This window comes from Sinocyclocheilus grahami, unplaced genomic scaffold (genome assembly GCF_001515645.1).
Source record: "Sinocyclocheilus grahami isolate Dianchi unplaced genomic scaffold, SAMN03320097.WGS_v1.1 scaffold506.1, whole genome shotgun sequence".
NCBI lineage: Eukaryota > Metazoa > Chordata > Actinopteri > Cypriniformes > Cyprinidae > Sinocyclocheilus > Sinocyclocheilus grahami.
The window spans coordinates 370,011-385,995 of record NW_015505685.1 but is presented as its reverse complement, the minus strand read 5'-3'; the positions used below and the strand labels follow the sequence as shown (position 1 = coordinate 385,995).

The 15,985-nt window shown below is 36.9% G+C and overlaps 2 protein-coding genes across 3 annotated transcripts in view; both read left to right on the top strand.

Moving 5' to 3' along the window:
• The window catches only part of LOC107554552 (caprin-1-like), a gene marked incomplete at its 5' end in the record, with an annotated part of 18,811 nt that extends 15,762 nt beyond the window's left edge, over nt 1–3,049 (top strand). The window contains one exon of the mRNA XM_016237102.1: nt 2,520–3,049. Within this exon, the coding sequence (XP_016092588.1) occupies nt 2,520–2,606 (87 nt within the window). The remainder of the gene's footprint in view (nt 1–2,519) is intronic.
• Nucleotides 3,050–4,066: 1,017 nt separating this feature from the next.
• LOC107554563 (RNA cytidine acetyltransferase-like) overlaps nt 4,067–15,985 on the top strand; it is a 13,200-nt gene continuing 1,281 nt past the window's right edge. The window contains exons 1-26 of one of the 2 annotated variants that reach the window (XM_016237117.1): nt 4,067–4,209; nt 4,367–4,497; nt 4,581–4,672; nt 4,826–4,997; nt 5,236–5,358; nt 5,447–5,508; nt 6,932–7,046; nt 7,128–7,235; nt 7,322–7,455; nt 7,563–7,656; nt 8,253–8,351; nt 8,596–8,732; nt 8,811–8,935; nt 9,063–9,213; nt 10,031–10,127; nt 10,549–10,665; nt 10,763–10,864; nt 11,258–11,332; nt 11,476–11,592; nt 12,786–12,919; nt 13,026–13,074; nt 13,163–13,259; nt 14,244–14,351; nt 14,438–14,610; nt 15,385–15,504; nt 15,698–15,796. In XM_016237117.1, coding sequence (XP_016092603.1) covers nt 4,384–4,497; nt 4,581–4,672; nt 4,826–4,997; nt 5,236–5,358; nt 5,447–5,508; nt 6,932–7,046; nt 7,128–7,235; nt 7,322–7,455; nt 7,563–7,656; nt 8,253–8,351; nt 8,596–8,732; nt 8,811–8,935; nt 9,063–9,213; nt 10,031–10,127; nt 10,549–10,665; nt 10,763–10,864; nt 11,258–11,332; nt 11,476–11,592; nt 12,786–12,919; nt 13,026–13,074; nt 13,163–13,259; nt 14,244–14,351; nt 14,438–14,610; nt 15,385–15,504; nt 15,698–15,796 — 2,814 coding nt within the window. In that variant the 5' untranslated portion in view covers nt 4,067–4,209; nt 4,367–4,383. Of the gene's footprint in view, nt 4,210–4,366; nt 4,498–4,580; nt 4,673–4,825; nt 4,998–5,235; nt 5,359–5,446; nt 5,509–6,931; nt 7,047–7,127; nt 7,236–7,321; nt 7,456–7,562; nt 7,657–8,252; nt 8,352–8,595; nt 8,733–8,810; nt 8,936–9,062; nt 9,214–10,030; nt 10,128–10,548; nt 10,666–10,762; nt 10,865–11,257; nt 11,333–11,475; nt 11,593–12,785; nt 12,920–13,025; nt 13,075–13,162; nt 13,260–14,243; nt 14,352–14,434; nt 14,611–15,384; nt 15,505–15,697; nt 15,797–15,985 lie in introns of both variants that reach the window. The other variant, XM_016237116.1, reaches the window with a different exon arrangement.

The following is a 15,985-nucleotide window of genomic DNA, read 5'->3' as shown; positions in this document are numbered from 1 at the left end:
AAAAAAAAAAAAAAAAAAGCCCAGAACTGCTTTTCTGACTGATGTGACAAACAATGTTAACCATTTGTACGTTCTCTAACACTCATATTTTAGATTCACAATTAATTTAAAAGCCTGTGTAAAAATAGTAAATATCATCATGTCCTCCTGTTTTTTTATTTTTTTATTTTTTTTAACCCTAATAAAAGATATAGGCATTAAAAAGTTAATAAAGAAACTTAATTCTAATGCTCATTATATTAGCGTTAGCCGCGCTTATGCTAATGATTAACTACTCTAATAACAGCGATGTTCATTCAATCCGAGATTCAAATTAAAATACTGAATAATATTCATAACTGAGCGGTGTTTCCCACAGACTTGCACTCTATTTGTGGCGGCATACAGTGGGGCAAATAAGTATTTGATACACTGCTGATTTTTCAAGTTTTCCCACTTACAAAGAATGGAGAGATCTGTAATTTTCATCATAGGTACACCTCAACTATGAGAGACAGAATCAAAAAAAATAATCCAGAAAATCACATTGTATGATTTTTAAATAATTAATTTCCATTTTATTGCATGAAATAAGTATTTGATCACCTACCAACCAGCAAGAATTCTAGCTCTCACAGACCTGTTAGTTTGTCTTTAAGAAGCCCTCCTATCCTCCACTCATTACCTGTATTAATTGCACCTGTTTGAACTTGTTACCTGTATAAAAGACACCGGTCCACACACTCAATCAATCAGACTCCAACCTCTCCACTATGGGCAAGACCAAAGAGCTGTCTAAGGACACCAGGGACAAAATTGTAGACCTGCACAAGGCTGGGATGGGCTACAGGAAAATAGGCAAACAGCTTGGTGAGAAGGCAACAATTGTTGGCACAATTATTAGAAAATGGAAGAAATTCAAGATGACTGTCAATCTCCCTCGGACTGGGGCTCCATGCAAGATCTCGCCTCGTGGAGTATCAATGATCCTGAGAAAGGTGAGGGATCAGCCTAGAACTACACGGGAGGACCTGGTCAATGACCTGAAGAGAGCTGGGACCACAGTCTCAACGGTTACCATTAGTAACACACTACACCGTCATGGATTAAAATCCTGCAGCGTGGGCAAGGTCCCCCTGCTCAAGCCAGCACATGTCCAGGCCCGTCTGAAGTTTGCCAAAGACCATCTGGATGATCCAGAGGAGGCATGGGAGAAGGTCATGTGGTCAGAGGAGACCAAAATAGAAGTTTTTGGTATAAACTCCACTCGACGTGTTTGGAGGAAGAAGAAGAATGAGTATAATCCCAAGAACACCATCCCAACCGTGAAGCATGGGGGTGGAAACATCATGCTTTGGGGCTGTTTTTCTGCAAAGGGACCAGGATGACTGATCCGTGTAAACGAAAGAATGAATGGGGCCATGTATCGGGAGATTTTGAATGAAAACCTCCTTCCATCAGCAAGGGCATTGAAGATGAAACGTGGCTGGGTCTTTCAGCATGACAATGACCCCAAACACACAGCCAGGGCAACTAAGGAGCGGCTCCGTAAGAAGCATTTCAAGGTCCTGGAGTGGCCTAGCCAGTCTCCAGACCTGAACCCAATAGAAAATCTATGGAGGGAGCTGAAACTCCATGTTGCCCAGCGACAGCCCCAAAACCTGAAAGATCTGGAGAACACCTGTATGGAGGAGTGGGCCAAAATCCCTGCTGCAGTGTGTGCAAACCTGGTCAAGAACTACAGGAAGCGTCTGACCTCTGTAATTGTAAACAAAGGTTTCTGTACCAAATATTAAGTTCTATTTTTCTATTGTATCAAATACTTATTTCATGCAATAAAATGGAAATTAATTATTAAAAAATCATACAATGTTATTTTCTGGATTTTTTTTTTATTCGGTCTCTCACAGTTGAGGTGTACCTATGATGAAAATTACAGATCTCTCCATTCTTTGTAAGTGGAAAAACTTGAAAAATCGGCAGTGTATCAAATACTTATTTGCCCCACTGTATATATGCAAATTCATTCTCTGCCAGAACAAAACACCCGCACCGGGTTTCGACTTTGACACGTGCAGTGCTCATGTTTATTCAACGAAGTCAAAGCCTTTTGGAAAATCTATTTGTGGCGGTCAGTTTTGATATTGTGGAGGGCGCCACAAATAAATCAATGTATGGCAAACACTGAAAAATTAAAATTAAACTTACCTGCTTGAACGCTTTCATTTGATCTGGGTGTCTGTCTTTAAAGTGTTTTGTTAGTTTAATGGGTTTCCTCATTTTGAGGTCGCCATGTCTCCGTGCTTTTATGAAGAGAGCGCATCTGCGGACCTTTCGGATAAGCGCATCAAGAACCGGGTTGAATGGGTACTCGGTACCACCGGTACTTAAAAAAACCTGGTACCGTAACGTTTTCATTTTTTTAGTACCGACTTGGTACCGAAGTACCGGATCTTTTGACAACACTAGTCTCAACACATCCTCAAAATACTGTTGAGACATTGACGTCTTCTTTAATCTTTTTATTTGTCTCTCCACAGGATGGTTACCAACCAAACTATAAACGTGGTGCTGGCCAGGGGGCTCGAGGGGTCTCTCGAGGAAATGCTCCAGCCATGCGGTCTTAAGCCCTGTGAACTGAGCTTACATCTGGATCACAGTGAACATTCAGATACTGAAGTGCATTTGTCCTGGCTGTTTTTTTCCCCCCTTCTCTTACCTTCCTGGAATTGATCGGACAACGTCTACCCTGATATGTTAAAATGGAGAAAATGATTCGGAAAGCAAGCTGAAAACCCAGCGTCAAGATTTTAAAACTACCCTGTTTCTAACAGATACCTGTGAACTTGAAAGACTTAATTTATTTTTTATTTTTTTGTAGGAAATAAAACTCATACCTGCCACAGCTGGTCCAAGATTGGGAGTTCTCTTTTTGCCCCACTGTTCTGTTCACACTAATTCATTTTGGTTCTAATATGTTTCTTTTGGTACATTAAGATGCTCCCAGACTCTGTTTATAAAGCGATATTGCTTCAGGAGTTTCAATAAAGATGGGTTGCATTAAATGCTGGAGTGCCGTTTGAGTCTTGGTGATTACAATATCAAGTCCAGACATATTTGGTTTTATTGGATGTCAATATATTTGGCATCCTTACAATGCCGATCAACCTAAAGGACCTTAGAACCACTGCCATTTGGTTAGAAGACACAAATCTGCACAATATGCAAATGTTATAACATCAAGTAAATTCTCTATTGGAGGTGCTTTTACATAAAGTTCTACATAAGAAGTGGTCTTAAATGACTTACAAACACAGGATTCTCTGCTGTATGATTGACTCTCCCTTTCTATACTGCCTCTATACGAGGTATATCACTACTAATGTAGGTACAGTGTATGACCACTGGTGATGTACAGAACAACAGTTATGTTTAAGATTATAAAGAATAAGACGCATAGGAAACATGGCTTCTAATGAGTCTTGCACACCCACATTTTGAATGCAACAATTACAATCAAAAGTACATCACAAACCGTGAATGTAACAACATGTACACGCCGAGGACGATGTGGCACAAATCTATAGAGCAGGGTTCCTCAAATCTTGCCCTGGAGGGCCAATGTGCTGCAGAGTTTAGCTCCAACCCTAACCAAACTCACCTACCTGTGATTTTCTAATGATCCTGAAGACATTGATTAACATGCTCCGGTGTGTTTGATTAGGGTTGGAGTGAAACTCTGCAGGAAAGTGGATCTCGTGGGCCAGATTTGAGGATCCCTGCTATAGAGAAATACAGAAACGGTAAGTTTTAAATGTTTGAATTTGTTTCATAGAGGGCCAATGTAACGAAATTACGTTTCTACAGAAAGACTACAACTCCCACAATGATACAAGTTTACCGCCTTGACGAATCTGACATTATATCAGAAAAAAACGCAGTTTAAGTCTGATGTGTGCAAAATGAAAATCTTTTTAGGTCATGTCAACCGCAGACACTAATTTATTAAATACAAATAATACGCGCGTTATTCGCTCATTAAGAACAGGCGTTATCGTGAACTGCTATATATCTGTTTTGGGGCCCATCATACCTGGGTCCTTTCGCCGAGGGTTCCCACGTGAATGTACGAGCATGCTAGACTGCTGTAAATGAGGCGAATTTTTATTGCCCAAAAGTTGCATATAACACTTCAACAGCGTATTTTGCTTTACCGGTAGAACATTTGAGGTATGTCTTGCGATATGAATAAACATGTTTAAAAATAAACCTAGTTTTGTCTGAACGCTATGTAAAATGTGTTTAAAGTATCACACTACAGTGTTTACCTCATTTCACCCAATGCATTTCATATTTAAAGCTGACTTTGTCATGTTCGTGGTGACAGGGTGCATTTGGGAAGCAATGGCAACTTTTCGGAAGAAGGTGGACAATCGCATTCGAATCCAGATAGAAAACGGTGTCGCTCAACACCATCGATCTATGTTCTTTATAGTTGGTGATCGTGGCAGAGATCAGGTAAAGCATAACCGTGTTTAAAAATATTGTAATACTGTAACGACGTTTGCTAAGCCTCACTCATATGTGCATTTTGCATCCAGGTTGTCGTTCTGCACCACATGCTATCTAAAGCAACAGTCAGAGCCCGGCCATCAGTGTTATGGTGCTACAAAAAGGAGCTTAGCTTCAGCAGGTAATATGAACATTTTATTGTATTTTCACAAACAACTTTGATGACAGACCCTTGTTCATATAATTAGACTTTGTTTCCATTGACTTGGTTCAGATTGTGAATTGGATATAAAATTGTAGGAACCTTTATAGAAATGAATCTGTTGTTTCATAGTAATCGAAAGAAGAGGATGCGACAGCTGCAGAAGAAGATCAAAACAGGCACGCTGAACCTAAACAAGGATGATCCTTTTGAGCTCTTCGTTGCTGCTACCAACATCCGATACTGCTACTACAATGAAACGCACAAGATCCTGGGAAACACCTATGGCATGTGTGTTCTGCAGGTAATACCATTGACGAACTTCTCAGACATATGTAAAGCCTGACATATGGAATTCATATTCATAAAAGTCTGTAAAGATTTCATAGCAAGAAGACACATGTACCACAACCTGAAGGGGGGTGTTTTTAGAATTGTAGTAAAAGGCCTTTTACTTTTACTTGTAAAAATTGATGGGAGGTATGTAGTACAATGGGGTTTGCAGCAGTTTAGCGTGAAGTTCTTCTCACTTTTTGTTACAGGACTTTGAAGCTCTCACTCCCAACCTCTTGGCTCGGACCATCGAGACTGTGGAGGGTGGAGGCATTGTGGTCATTCTTCTGAGGACTATGAATTCACTGAAGCAGCTGTACACAATGACAATGGTGAATGGCCTCTTAAGTGTTTGTATACCAATATTAATCTGGCAATTTGTGCGTGAATATAATTATTAAAATGCATGTTTTCTTTCAGGATGTTCATTCTCGATACAGGACAGAGGCTCATCAGGATGTTGTTGGAAGGTTCAATGAAAGGTCAGTCTTTCGACGTTTAATGACAAAAACCCTGATTATAATATTTATATATCTGTTATTTATTTATATACTTATACAGTGGGTACGGAAAGTATTCAGGCCCCCTTAAATTTTTCACTCTTTGTTATATTGCAGCCATTTGCTAAAATCATTTAAGTACTTTTTTTTCCCTCATTAATGTACACACAGCACCCCATATTGACAGAAAAACACAGAATTGTTGACATTTTTGCAGATTTATTAAAAAAGAAAAAAAAAAATACTTAAATGATTTTAGCAAATGGCTGCAATATAACAAAGAGTGAAAAATTTAAGGGGGTCTGAATACTTTCCGTACCCACTGTATATCTGCATTTTGTGGGGAAAAAATATATGCGGTATATATTTTTTCCTTCTTATTAAAATTGTGGTTGTGTTTTTAACCCTTTAACTGTCACCCGTCCCTTCCGTGGGACGCCTAAGTTTACTTCACTATATTACAATTAAATCCTAATCTAATCATGACAAACTATATGTCGTTGGAAAGGTCTGAGACTCTTAAATAGATATTTTACCAATGTTTTTGTTAGAAATTATGTTGGAAAAGTAATAGATTAATTTTTGACAAGAGTGCACCTCAAAAATCTACATCATAACAGTTCTGACCTTTGTCAAAAAAAAAAGTCGTCTTTGTTGCCTTTTTCTCTATCACACTTTAGAAATCATCAGAAATTATATATCAATTGAAAAATTTAAATCTCAAAATTCATCCTTTGAAACCCATTTTAAAATCAAACTTGCATTACCATGAAAATGGTACATCAATATCATGTTACAAAATATTTTCGTTCATGAATTATAAAAATGTAAGTTTGGATCGTGCACTTTCACGTCTATGTTCAAAAATGTGAGTGACGGTAAGAGTTAAGGGGTTAATTTTTTTATTTTTTTAAAGGCTGCAGGTTTGCTGTGCTTTTTTGTGTGACTGCACAGTTTGGCTGAATATTTTGTGATTTATATATCAATATAATAATAATAATTTCATTTTATTATTTTATTTTGATTATCATTAAATAAAAAAACATAAAACTTTTACTATTGTAATACTATTTCACAGTCAAATAAAAAAAATTAAGAAAAATAATCTAATTTTACAGTACAACTGTAAAATTACAATACTAATATTTAAGTATTAATTTCTTTTATATTCCAAACTTTCATTTTCATAGACAACCACAGGGAACTTTTAAAGCTTCTTTGTTAACAAGATGTTGCGTTCTCAAATGCATGTTGTAAGTGACCCAAACTCTGATGAGCAGATTCTGCTACAAATGATCCACATGATTTTGATTTCATTTACATCCTTCAGCCCTAATCTGAGGTGCATATCCTGTCCTGTAAGAAAAAAATGCATGTAAAAATGATATAATCTTATTTACCCCAGATTCATCCTTTCTCTTGCCTCCTGTAAGACATGTGTTGTAATCGAAGACCAACTAAACATTCTGCCAATCTCCACTCACATTACCAACATCAAACCTGTCCCTTCAAAGACGCAGGTAACTCTTGTTCATAATTGGACAGTGTTTTGTTTGATTATTAGCTCATATGAATTCCATCATCTTTGTATTTGCCAAAAGGATGATGGACTGTCTCCAAGGGAACAAGAGCTAAAGGACCTAAAGGAGTCTTTACAGGACACACAGCCAGTTGGTGTTCTAGTGGACAGCTGTAAAACTATGGATCAGGTATAATTAAAATAACTCCTAGAAATCTTGATTTGTTTCATGTAGCCCAACTTAATATTTTATTTTGCCTGTGTTTATGTCTTTAGGCCAAAGCAGTGCTGAAGTTCATCGAGGCTATTTCAGAGAAGACCTTGCGGAGCACTGTAGCTCTTACTGCTGCCCGCGGTCGAGGCAAATCTGCTGCACTGGGATTGGCTGTAGCCGGAGCTGTTGCTTTTGGGTATGTAGTGGGGTATTATGAATAAACTCATTTTTCTTGTTACATTTGCCTCCTGACTGCAATTTATGCTAATAAATAACTTGTGTTTGTTGTAATTCTCTTCTCAGCTATTCAAATATGTTTGTCACATCACCCAGCCCAGACAATCTGCACACGCTGTTTGAGTTCGTATTTAAAGGTTTTGACGCTCTCCAGTATCAGGTAATACACATAAGGGTAGATATGATGTTTTCACAAAAAAATGTGTTCCTTTAAATACCAGTTGAACCCAGTGTTATTTTTGTATCAGTAATATACTATTGCAGTTTTTATTATTATTTTGAATTAGTCTTAATTAAAAAATAACATGGTTTTAAAATGTTCTGCGTTCATTCTGATTTTAGATCAAGTTTTAGTAATTCTCTATTAGTTATGTCTAGTATTTATTCATTTCTATTTCAGTTTTATTAATTTTAGTACTTCAGCTTAAACTACATCAAAATAACAACATTGGCAACTAACTGAAATAACATAGGATTAAATATTAATATATTTTTAAAATTCTGTTAACTTTTTCATATTGATTTTCAGTTTGCTAAATGTTTTAATAGTTTCATTTGTAGTTCGCTATAATAACCATGGTTGAAATTTGAGTTAAATGAGTGAAACCCTGATCATTCCTTCAATATTTTGTAAATTATATAATTTGAAAAATATATATTATAGGCAAAAATTTTATCTGTCAGGAGACTCCAAGTCAGACATTTGCATACATTTCAGGAACCTACTTTAAACAAAAAATTTTTTGTAAATTCTAGGAACATCTGGACTATGAAATAATCCAGTCTTTGAACCCAGAGTTCAACAAAGCAGTGGTTCGTGTTAACATCTTCAAGGAACATCGCCAGACCATTCAGGTATACTAACCTCCATCTCTGCATTTATTTTCCATAATTTTCATTTTTGTCTTGCAAATATTTGTTAAATCGTGGAATCTCAGATACTTTCTTTGCTTAGAGCTGGTTTATTCCACTTTAGTACATATAAAAATGTGGAAGTGCAGAAACAACAGGTTCATATAGTGCATTTTGCATCATTCATAACTCTATAATAATCATTCATAATTTTCCTCAAGTCTTGCTGATGTGTTTTGATCTGCAGTACATTCACCCTGCTGATGCAGTGAAGTTAGGCCAGGCAGAGCTGCTAGTCATCGACGAGGCTGCTGCAATACCGCTGCCTTTAGTGAAGAAACTGCTGGGGCCTTACCTTGTGTTTATGGCATCTACGATCAACGGGTCTGTATTAGATGAGCTGTTAGATCTTTTTACAATGTTTTATAATAACAATGCAGTAATCCTCGTGTTAACATGCAGGTATGAGGGCACTGGTCGCTCTCTCTCTCTTAAGCTGATTCAGCAGTTAAGGCAGCAGAGTGCAGACAGCCAGCTGAACCTCTCGGCTGAGAACAGAAACACCAGCACAGCCAGACTGGCAGCAGGTCTGGAAATATAGTACCTCTTGTCTTGCCGCAAAAGAACCAGAATAGAAATATGAAAAAAAGAATAACTTTTTTCTCACTGCTGATATGTGTATAATGTGTAAACCACACCTTACCTGCTCTGCAGCACGAACCCTTCATGAGGTGACCCTCCACGAGTCTATCCGCTATGGCCAGGGGGACCCTGTGGAGAAATGGCTGAATGATCTGCTGTGTTTGGACTGCCTGAGTGTACCACGCATCATTTCCGGCTGCCCTTTACCCCAGACATGTGACCTGTATCCTCTCAAAGTCAAACAAGACCTCTGTATTTAGCAATGTATTTTTATGTTCATTCTAACATCATGCTGATTCAACAGAATGGAAGCCCATTTCTGCCACCCAAGAAAGAAAAAAATCATGCTTTGGTAAACCGTAATTATGAGACAAAAAGTCCTAATTATGAGATAAAAAGTCAAAACTATGACACCAAGTAATTCATTATGAGTAAAAACAAATGGAATTATGAGATTAAAAAGTCATTATGATATGATTTACTTTTTTTTTGTGGAAATTTCAAATGACTGTCATAACTTTGCCATAACTTTCTCATAGTTTTGATTTTTATCTCATAATTTTAACTTTTTACCTCATAATTATGACTTATCTCAGTTTCAACTTTTTGGCAGAATTTTTAAGTTTTATGTCATCGTGACTTGACAGAATCATAATTATGACTTACCCCAAGGCATGTGGCAGAAATGGGTTTCCATATTCTAACCCAGGGGTGTCCAAACACTGACCTGGAGAGCCGGTATCCTGCAGAGTTTAGCTCCAATTTGCCTCAACACACCTGCCCTGAAGTTTCTAGTATGCCAAGTATGACCTTGATTTGCTGGTTCAGGTGTGTTTAATTGGGGTTGGAGCTAAACTCTGCAGGACAGTGGCCTTCCAGGAACAGGATTGGACACCGCTGTTCTCACCTGTCTTGCATATGATTTTATCTACTATCATCACCTCCATTATGCATATAATGATGCCTAATATCTCAAAATAATACAAAACACTCTCTCATCTACTTTCTAGACATAAGATTTCTTTAATCCTTTATTCCAGTTATTATGTGAATCGAGACACATTGTTTTGTTATCACAAAGCTTCTGAGGCTTTCCTCCAGCGTCTTATGGCACTTTATGTAGCATCGCATTACAAGGTAAATTAATATCTTGATGATTAGATCAGTGGTTCTCAACTGTTTTGACTCAAAGCCTCTCTTTGTCTAACAGAATATTCAAAACCGCCCCCAGTAAAAGCTTTTTTTCAGTATTTCTGTCTTAATTTTGATAAAAGCTCTATTTTTTTTTACACCTTTTTTTTTTTTTTTTAAACATAAACTGGGTTAACTGATACATTTAATTAACCCAAAATATTATTTATTAATATTTCAGTTTACATTTTGATAGTGTTTTAGCATTTTAATTTAGATTATCTTAAAATATGAATAATGTACTAATTCAAATATTTTTAGTCATCTTGTGACCCCCTGGTTGAGAACCACTGTATTAGAGCATTACCCTATTTCACAAACTCTAAACATCAAACTGATATTGACTCAAACGCCTCTTCCTCCTCAGAATTCACCCAATGACCTTCAGATGCTCTCAGATGCTCCTGCTCACCATCTCTTTTGCCTGCTGCCCCCTGTCCCACCCACACAGAATTCACTCCCAGAGGTCTTAGCAGTTGTCCAGGTGTGCCCAAAGCTATTTAATTACAATACTGCTGAATCTGAGTCGAAGTTGTTGTAATGAAAGAACTGTGTAGTGAAGCCTGTGTTTTCTCTTACAGGTGTGTCTGGAAGGAGCGATCTCCCACCAATCCGTCCTCAACAGCTTGTCCAGAGGGAAGAAAGCTTCAGGTGACCTCATTCCGTGGACCATTTCGGAACAGGTAAGAAATCCAAATTTCAAATGAAACTACAGGCTAAACTACAGTTTGGGGTCAGTATTTTTTTTTTTAAAGAAATTAATACTTTTCTTCTGCAAGCATGCATTCAATTGATAAAAACTGACAGTACATACAATTATAATCTTACTATTTCTATTGTAAGATTCTATTAATGTTTCTATTTTCTATTAATGTTATGTATTCTTTTGAACTTTCTATTCATCATAGCATCCTGAAAAATAGTATGACGGTTACCACAAAAATATTAAGCAGCGCAATTGCTCAGAACATACCTTTGAACAGTAGTGTATGTAGATTATTTATGCCATACGATCAAATAAATGTTTGAAAGAGTGAATCTGTAATGATTCCGATGCTCTTGTGTTTTTCATTTAGTTTCAAGACCCTGAGTTTGGAGGCCTCTCTGGGGGCCGGATTGTCCGTATTGCAGTGAATCCTGATTATCAGGGGGTAAATGACTTCTGCTTTTCCTCAGATTATGTACAACCTCAGTGATGATCAGTGAAAAGCTTACATGTACAAGTTGCTGCATTATTGCCTTGTTTGACCAGTTATATCATTGCCCGTGTGTGATTTATTGTGCCTCTCTTTAGATGGGTTACGGCAGCCGTGCATTGCAACTGCTACAGCAATATTATGAGGGTCAGTTTCCTCTTCTGGATGAGCAAGAACAGACAACGACCAGCACAATCACATCTGTGAGCAGTGAGGTAATGGTCTGTTAGCGTCATCACTCAAAAATGTTCATGAAAGTCTGTGTGCCATTTTTCATATATAACATTGTTTTAGTATTTCTGTTGGTAATATATTCTATAATTTACAATCAAACCAAAATGTATTCAGACACCTTCAACATTTCACATATTATCACAGTTTATTCGCTATAGTTTAGAAAATGGTAATAAAATATGACAAGAACTCAGTTAAACTGTGTCAGAACAAATTCAGCTTGATAATGTCAGATAACAATTAAACAAAACATGGTCAGGTCAAAGTGTCTGAATAATTTTTGGTCTCAAAGTTTTAATTTTACTGGTAGTCCACTGTATGAAGAATTTTTGGGTATAATATGTCACATTTTACTTTATTTTGCTATCCTCACTTACATAAATGAACTATAGTGTCCTGCACCCACTAGTAAAAAATACCAAAAATTATATCTGGTGTCTGAATAATTTTTGGTTTGACTATGTAGGTAAACAAAGCAATATTGAATTGTTAAATTGGTTGATATAAGTGAAAAAATATTAAATAATTCTCCCTTGTGTTCATATAGTGGAAAGAAGTATAGAAAACATTGCTTGATTATATTTAACAGGATATGTACTGTATTTTACTTCTTACATTAAACATTTTGAAGCAATTTCAGAACATACACTACTGTTCAAAAAATTGGTGTCAGTAAGTTTATTTTTAATTTTTTTTAATCTTATGTTAAAACATAAAACAGTTGTGCTACTTTTTGTGGAAACTGATTTTTCAGGATTCTTTGATGAATAGAAAGTTTAAAAAACAGCATTTGTTTGAAATATATTTTGTAACATTTTAAATGTCTTTACTGTCACTTTTGATAAATGTAATGCTGAATAAAAGAATTAATTTAAAAAAAAAAAAAACCTCTTTACAGACTTTTGAATGGTGTACCATCACTCAGTGATGATTTGTTATAACCGATTAAATTTGATGCGCTACCATTAGTTTTACCTTTTGTAGGAAACCAGAACAAAATTAGCCCTCTGTGGCAGCAATGTGTACAATAAGTTTTGAAATGCGTTTTAATGGTTATAAATGCCACCTGATAAAGTATCATAATATCTGGACCAAAAGTATTAATAAATAAGAAACATTTAAGTATGTATTCTGATCCGAGTATTTTTTTCATGTCTTTTTCATTCCTGTACAGGCTGTCAGTCTCCTGGAGGAGGTGGTGTCTCCCAGGAAAGACCTGCCACCGCTGCTGTTGAAGCTGAATGAAAGGAGAGCCGAGAGGCTGGACTACATCGGGGTGTCTTACGGTCTCACTCCTCAACTACTCAAGTGAGTTGCTTCATGCAAGCATGTTTTACAGTGATATTTATACTGCAGCACTGTCACAAAACATGTTAGTAACTCCTAAATATCTCTTGCTTTCTTCCCCATCCAGATTCTGGAAGAAGGCTGGATTTGTGCCTGTTTATTTAAGACAGACTCCGGTAAGCATGCAGCATTTTTTTTTCTTCTTAGCATTGTCAAGTTTTGTAACTTTGTAATAAGCGTGTATTCTTATATTGTGACCTGTAGAATGACCTGACGGGAGAGCACTCCTGCATTATGCTGAAGGAGCTCAATGCTGAGGAGTCTACAGAGCAGGACCAGTGGCTCTCAGCTTTTTGGAAGGGTGAGTATTAGGGCTGTCAAATTTTTTTTTTGAATTTCGAATATTCGTCGAATTTAAAATTAAAAATCCATATTCGAATGCAAAAACGTTGCATTCGAATTTTAGGTGTGCGTTAAGGAGGCAGCCTTATCAGCGGCGCACGAGATGTGATGACGATGTAAGTGTCGTTGTATTATGTTTTTGTTAACCTATCCAGTTGAAGCCACTAGACGCGGCGCTGCTGCGTTGTTAATTACAGATATTGTGGAAAAAGAGAACATCAATGCGGAGAAGATCTTGTTTACGTCAAAACTGAAACCAAGCCGTTCACACAACGCATATTTCGCGCATTTTCTAGAGGGACATCTATCACCGTTGCACTCGTGTCTCGCACAAAAGAGCCGCATGTTTAGAAAGCCATGTAAAATTAATGCAAGTTTAACTTTGAAAAAAACATATATCGAGACTTTATGGTGGGTTTTTCCCCATCCCACTGCATCTCATGTTTTTAAATGAAAAATGTACTCTGTGATTGGCTTTCTGCCCTTTGTATTAAACTATGCATACATACATGATGCTGTTTTGTTTATAGTTGTTTAAGCAACTTGAATTATAATTGGTTTTTAAACATTATGCACTTTTTGAATGATGCGCCTTCTTGTGGCCTCAGGAGAGAAGCCAAAAGCTATTCTTCACCCTAACTGAAATTATGCATTTTAAATTCGAATATAATTCGAATTTTGATATGTAAGTACAAAATTCGAAAGTTTTTCAGCCATTTTGACAGCCCTAATGAGTATTTCCAATCTCTCATGATATAGTAAGAATGCTGCAACTGACCAATCAGAATCAAGCATTCCAGGGAGCCGTGTAATAGATAAATTATATATGATATATAATAATAAATAAGATATATATATATATATATATATATATAGAGAGAGATAATGCTCACTCAGCCATCTCTTTCTGATTTCAAAGACTAACTTTTCTTGTGTTGGACAGATTTCCGGCGGAGGTTCCTCTCGCTGCTATCCTTCCAGTTCAGCAAATTTAGCCCGACCCTGGCCCTCAACATATCGCAGAACAAGAACGCTAAGGGTGACAGCTCAGGTACAGGCCCACATCTGCCACCTCAAAGTAAATGTTGTATGTGTGTTGGTTTTATGATGACTTTACATGTGTCTGTGTCTCTTCAGCACTCGCCAGTGCAGAGTTAGCGGCCACATTCACTCCATACGACCTAAAGCGTTTGGAGATGTATTCAAGAAACATGGTGGACTATCACCTCATCATGGACATGACCCCTGTTATTGCACGCATGTTTTTCCTCAAACAATTGGGAGACATCACACTTTCTGTTGCCCAGTGTGTAAGTTCACTGTGTGTTTGTCCAAGTATTTCTAGGAATTCTCTTTATTTGTCAAACTTTCTTGAAATATATATTTATATTTCACTCGCCAGCTTCTGTAGCTCTTAAATTTTTAATTTACCGGCCATTTAGAACTTGTACTAATCAAAACAAAAAATCTAAAATAAACCAGATGACACAAAATCACTCATTTAAATATATTTATTATTAAATGTCATTCTAAATGATTTCATGGCTTTTAGTTTTATTACAGTCAATGATTGTTTGAGCATACCATAGAAGTACATTTTATTACAAAATAATAATAATTTAATAAATGTGACTTCTCTTAGAAAACAGCATTTATTTTGTTGCAGTTTCTAAATATCGCTCTGTCCAAAAGGAATGTTTAATGGTAAAAACATTAAATATTAGCAGACAGGCTGTCAGTTTATAAAGTGATCAGCTGTTTCTTCACTAAAGTCAGTGTGACATTGTCTCCTAGAGCTCAGGTGAAAGTGCCATAGGTAGTCTGTTGCACACCGTTCATGTATTCTGTACTTGTGCTCTCCAGTTCAAGGTGGCAATCCAAAACTGTGAATCTAATCACTAGTATACAGGCAAACATTCACTTCAAGAATGAATAAAGTGTGTCAATGAGTTTGAAAAGGTGTTTGAAAGAACAGTACAAATGGAAAGAGAACGTGCTATCTATATTGTTATAATTTCATATTAAACAATTTATTCTAGCCACTGTGTGTTCAGGCATGTGTGTAAAACATCATTCTTTTTCAGGCTTTGTTGTTGGGAATTGGGCTTCAACACAAGAGTATAGATGAGCTGGAGAAAGAGATTGATCTGCCTGGTTCTCAGCTTATGGGCCTGTTCAACCGTATCATCCGTAAAGTGGTGCAGGTGAGACCAAGCCCTCTGTCTTTGTCTCTCATACACACACTTATTAAAGCAAAGTACAAGGATTAGCAATGAACCTTCTTATCAGACCACTTCCACTTGAAGGAGTGAGAAATACACTGCTTAGATCTACATCTTCTAGTCTATATTGTTGTTTCAGTGTGTAGTTATTTTTTTGTTTTCATCTTGTCTGCAGTTCTTCAACACTCTTCAGGAGAATGCGGTTGAAGCAGAGATGGTGGCCACCAAAGATATTAGCATGGAACCAACTGTGCAGACACTTAATGAAGATCTGGTATGAGAGCCTGTGGTGGCAAAGCTGAATTTTCAGCAGCCATTACTCCAGTCTTCAGTATCAGAAATCATTCTAATATGCTGATTTGGGGCTCAAGAAACATTTCTAATTTATTATCGATGGTGAAAATGGTGCTGCTACCCCCCCCCCCCCCCCGCGCGCCTTTATCGTAAAAAAAAAAAAAAAAAA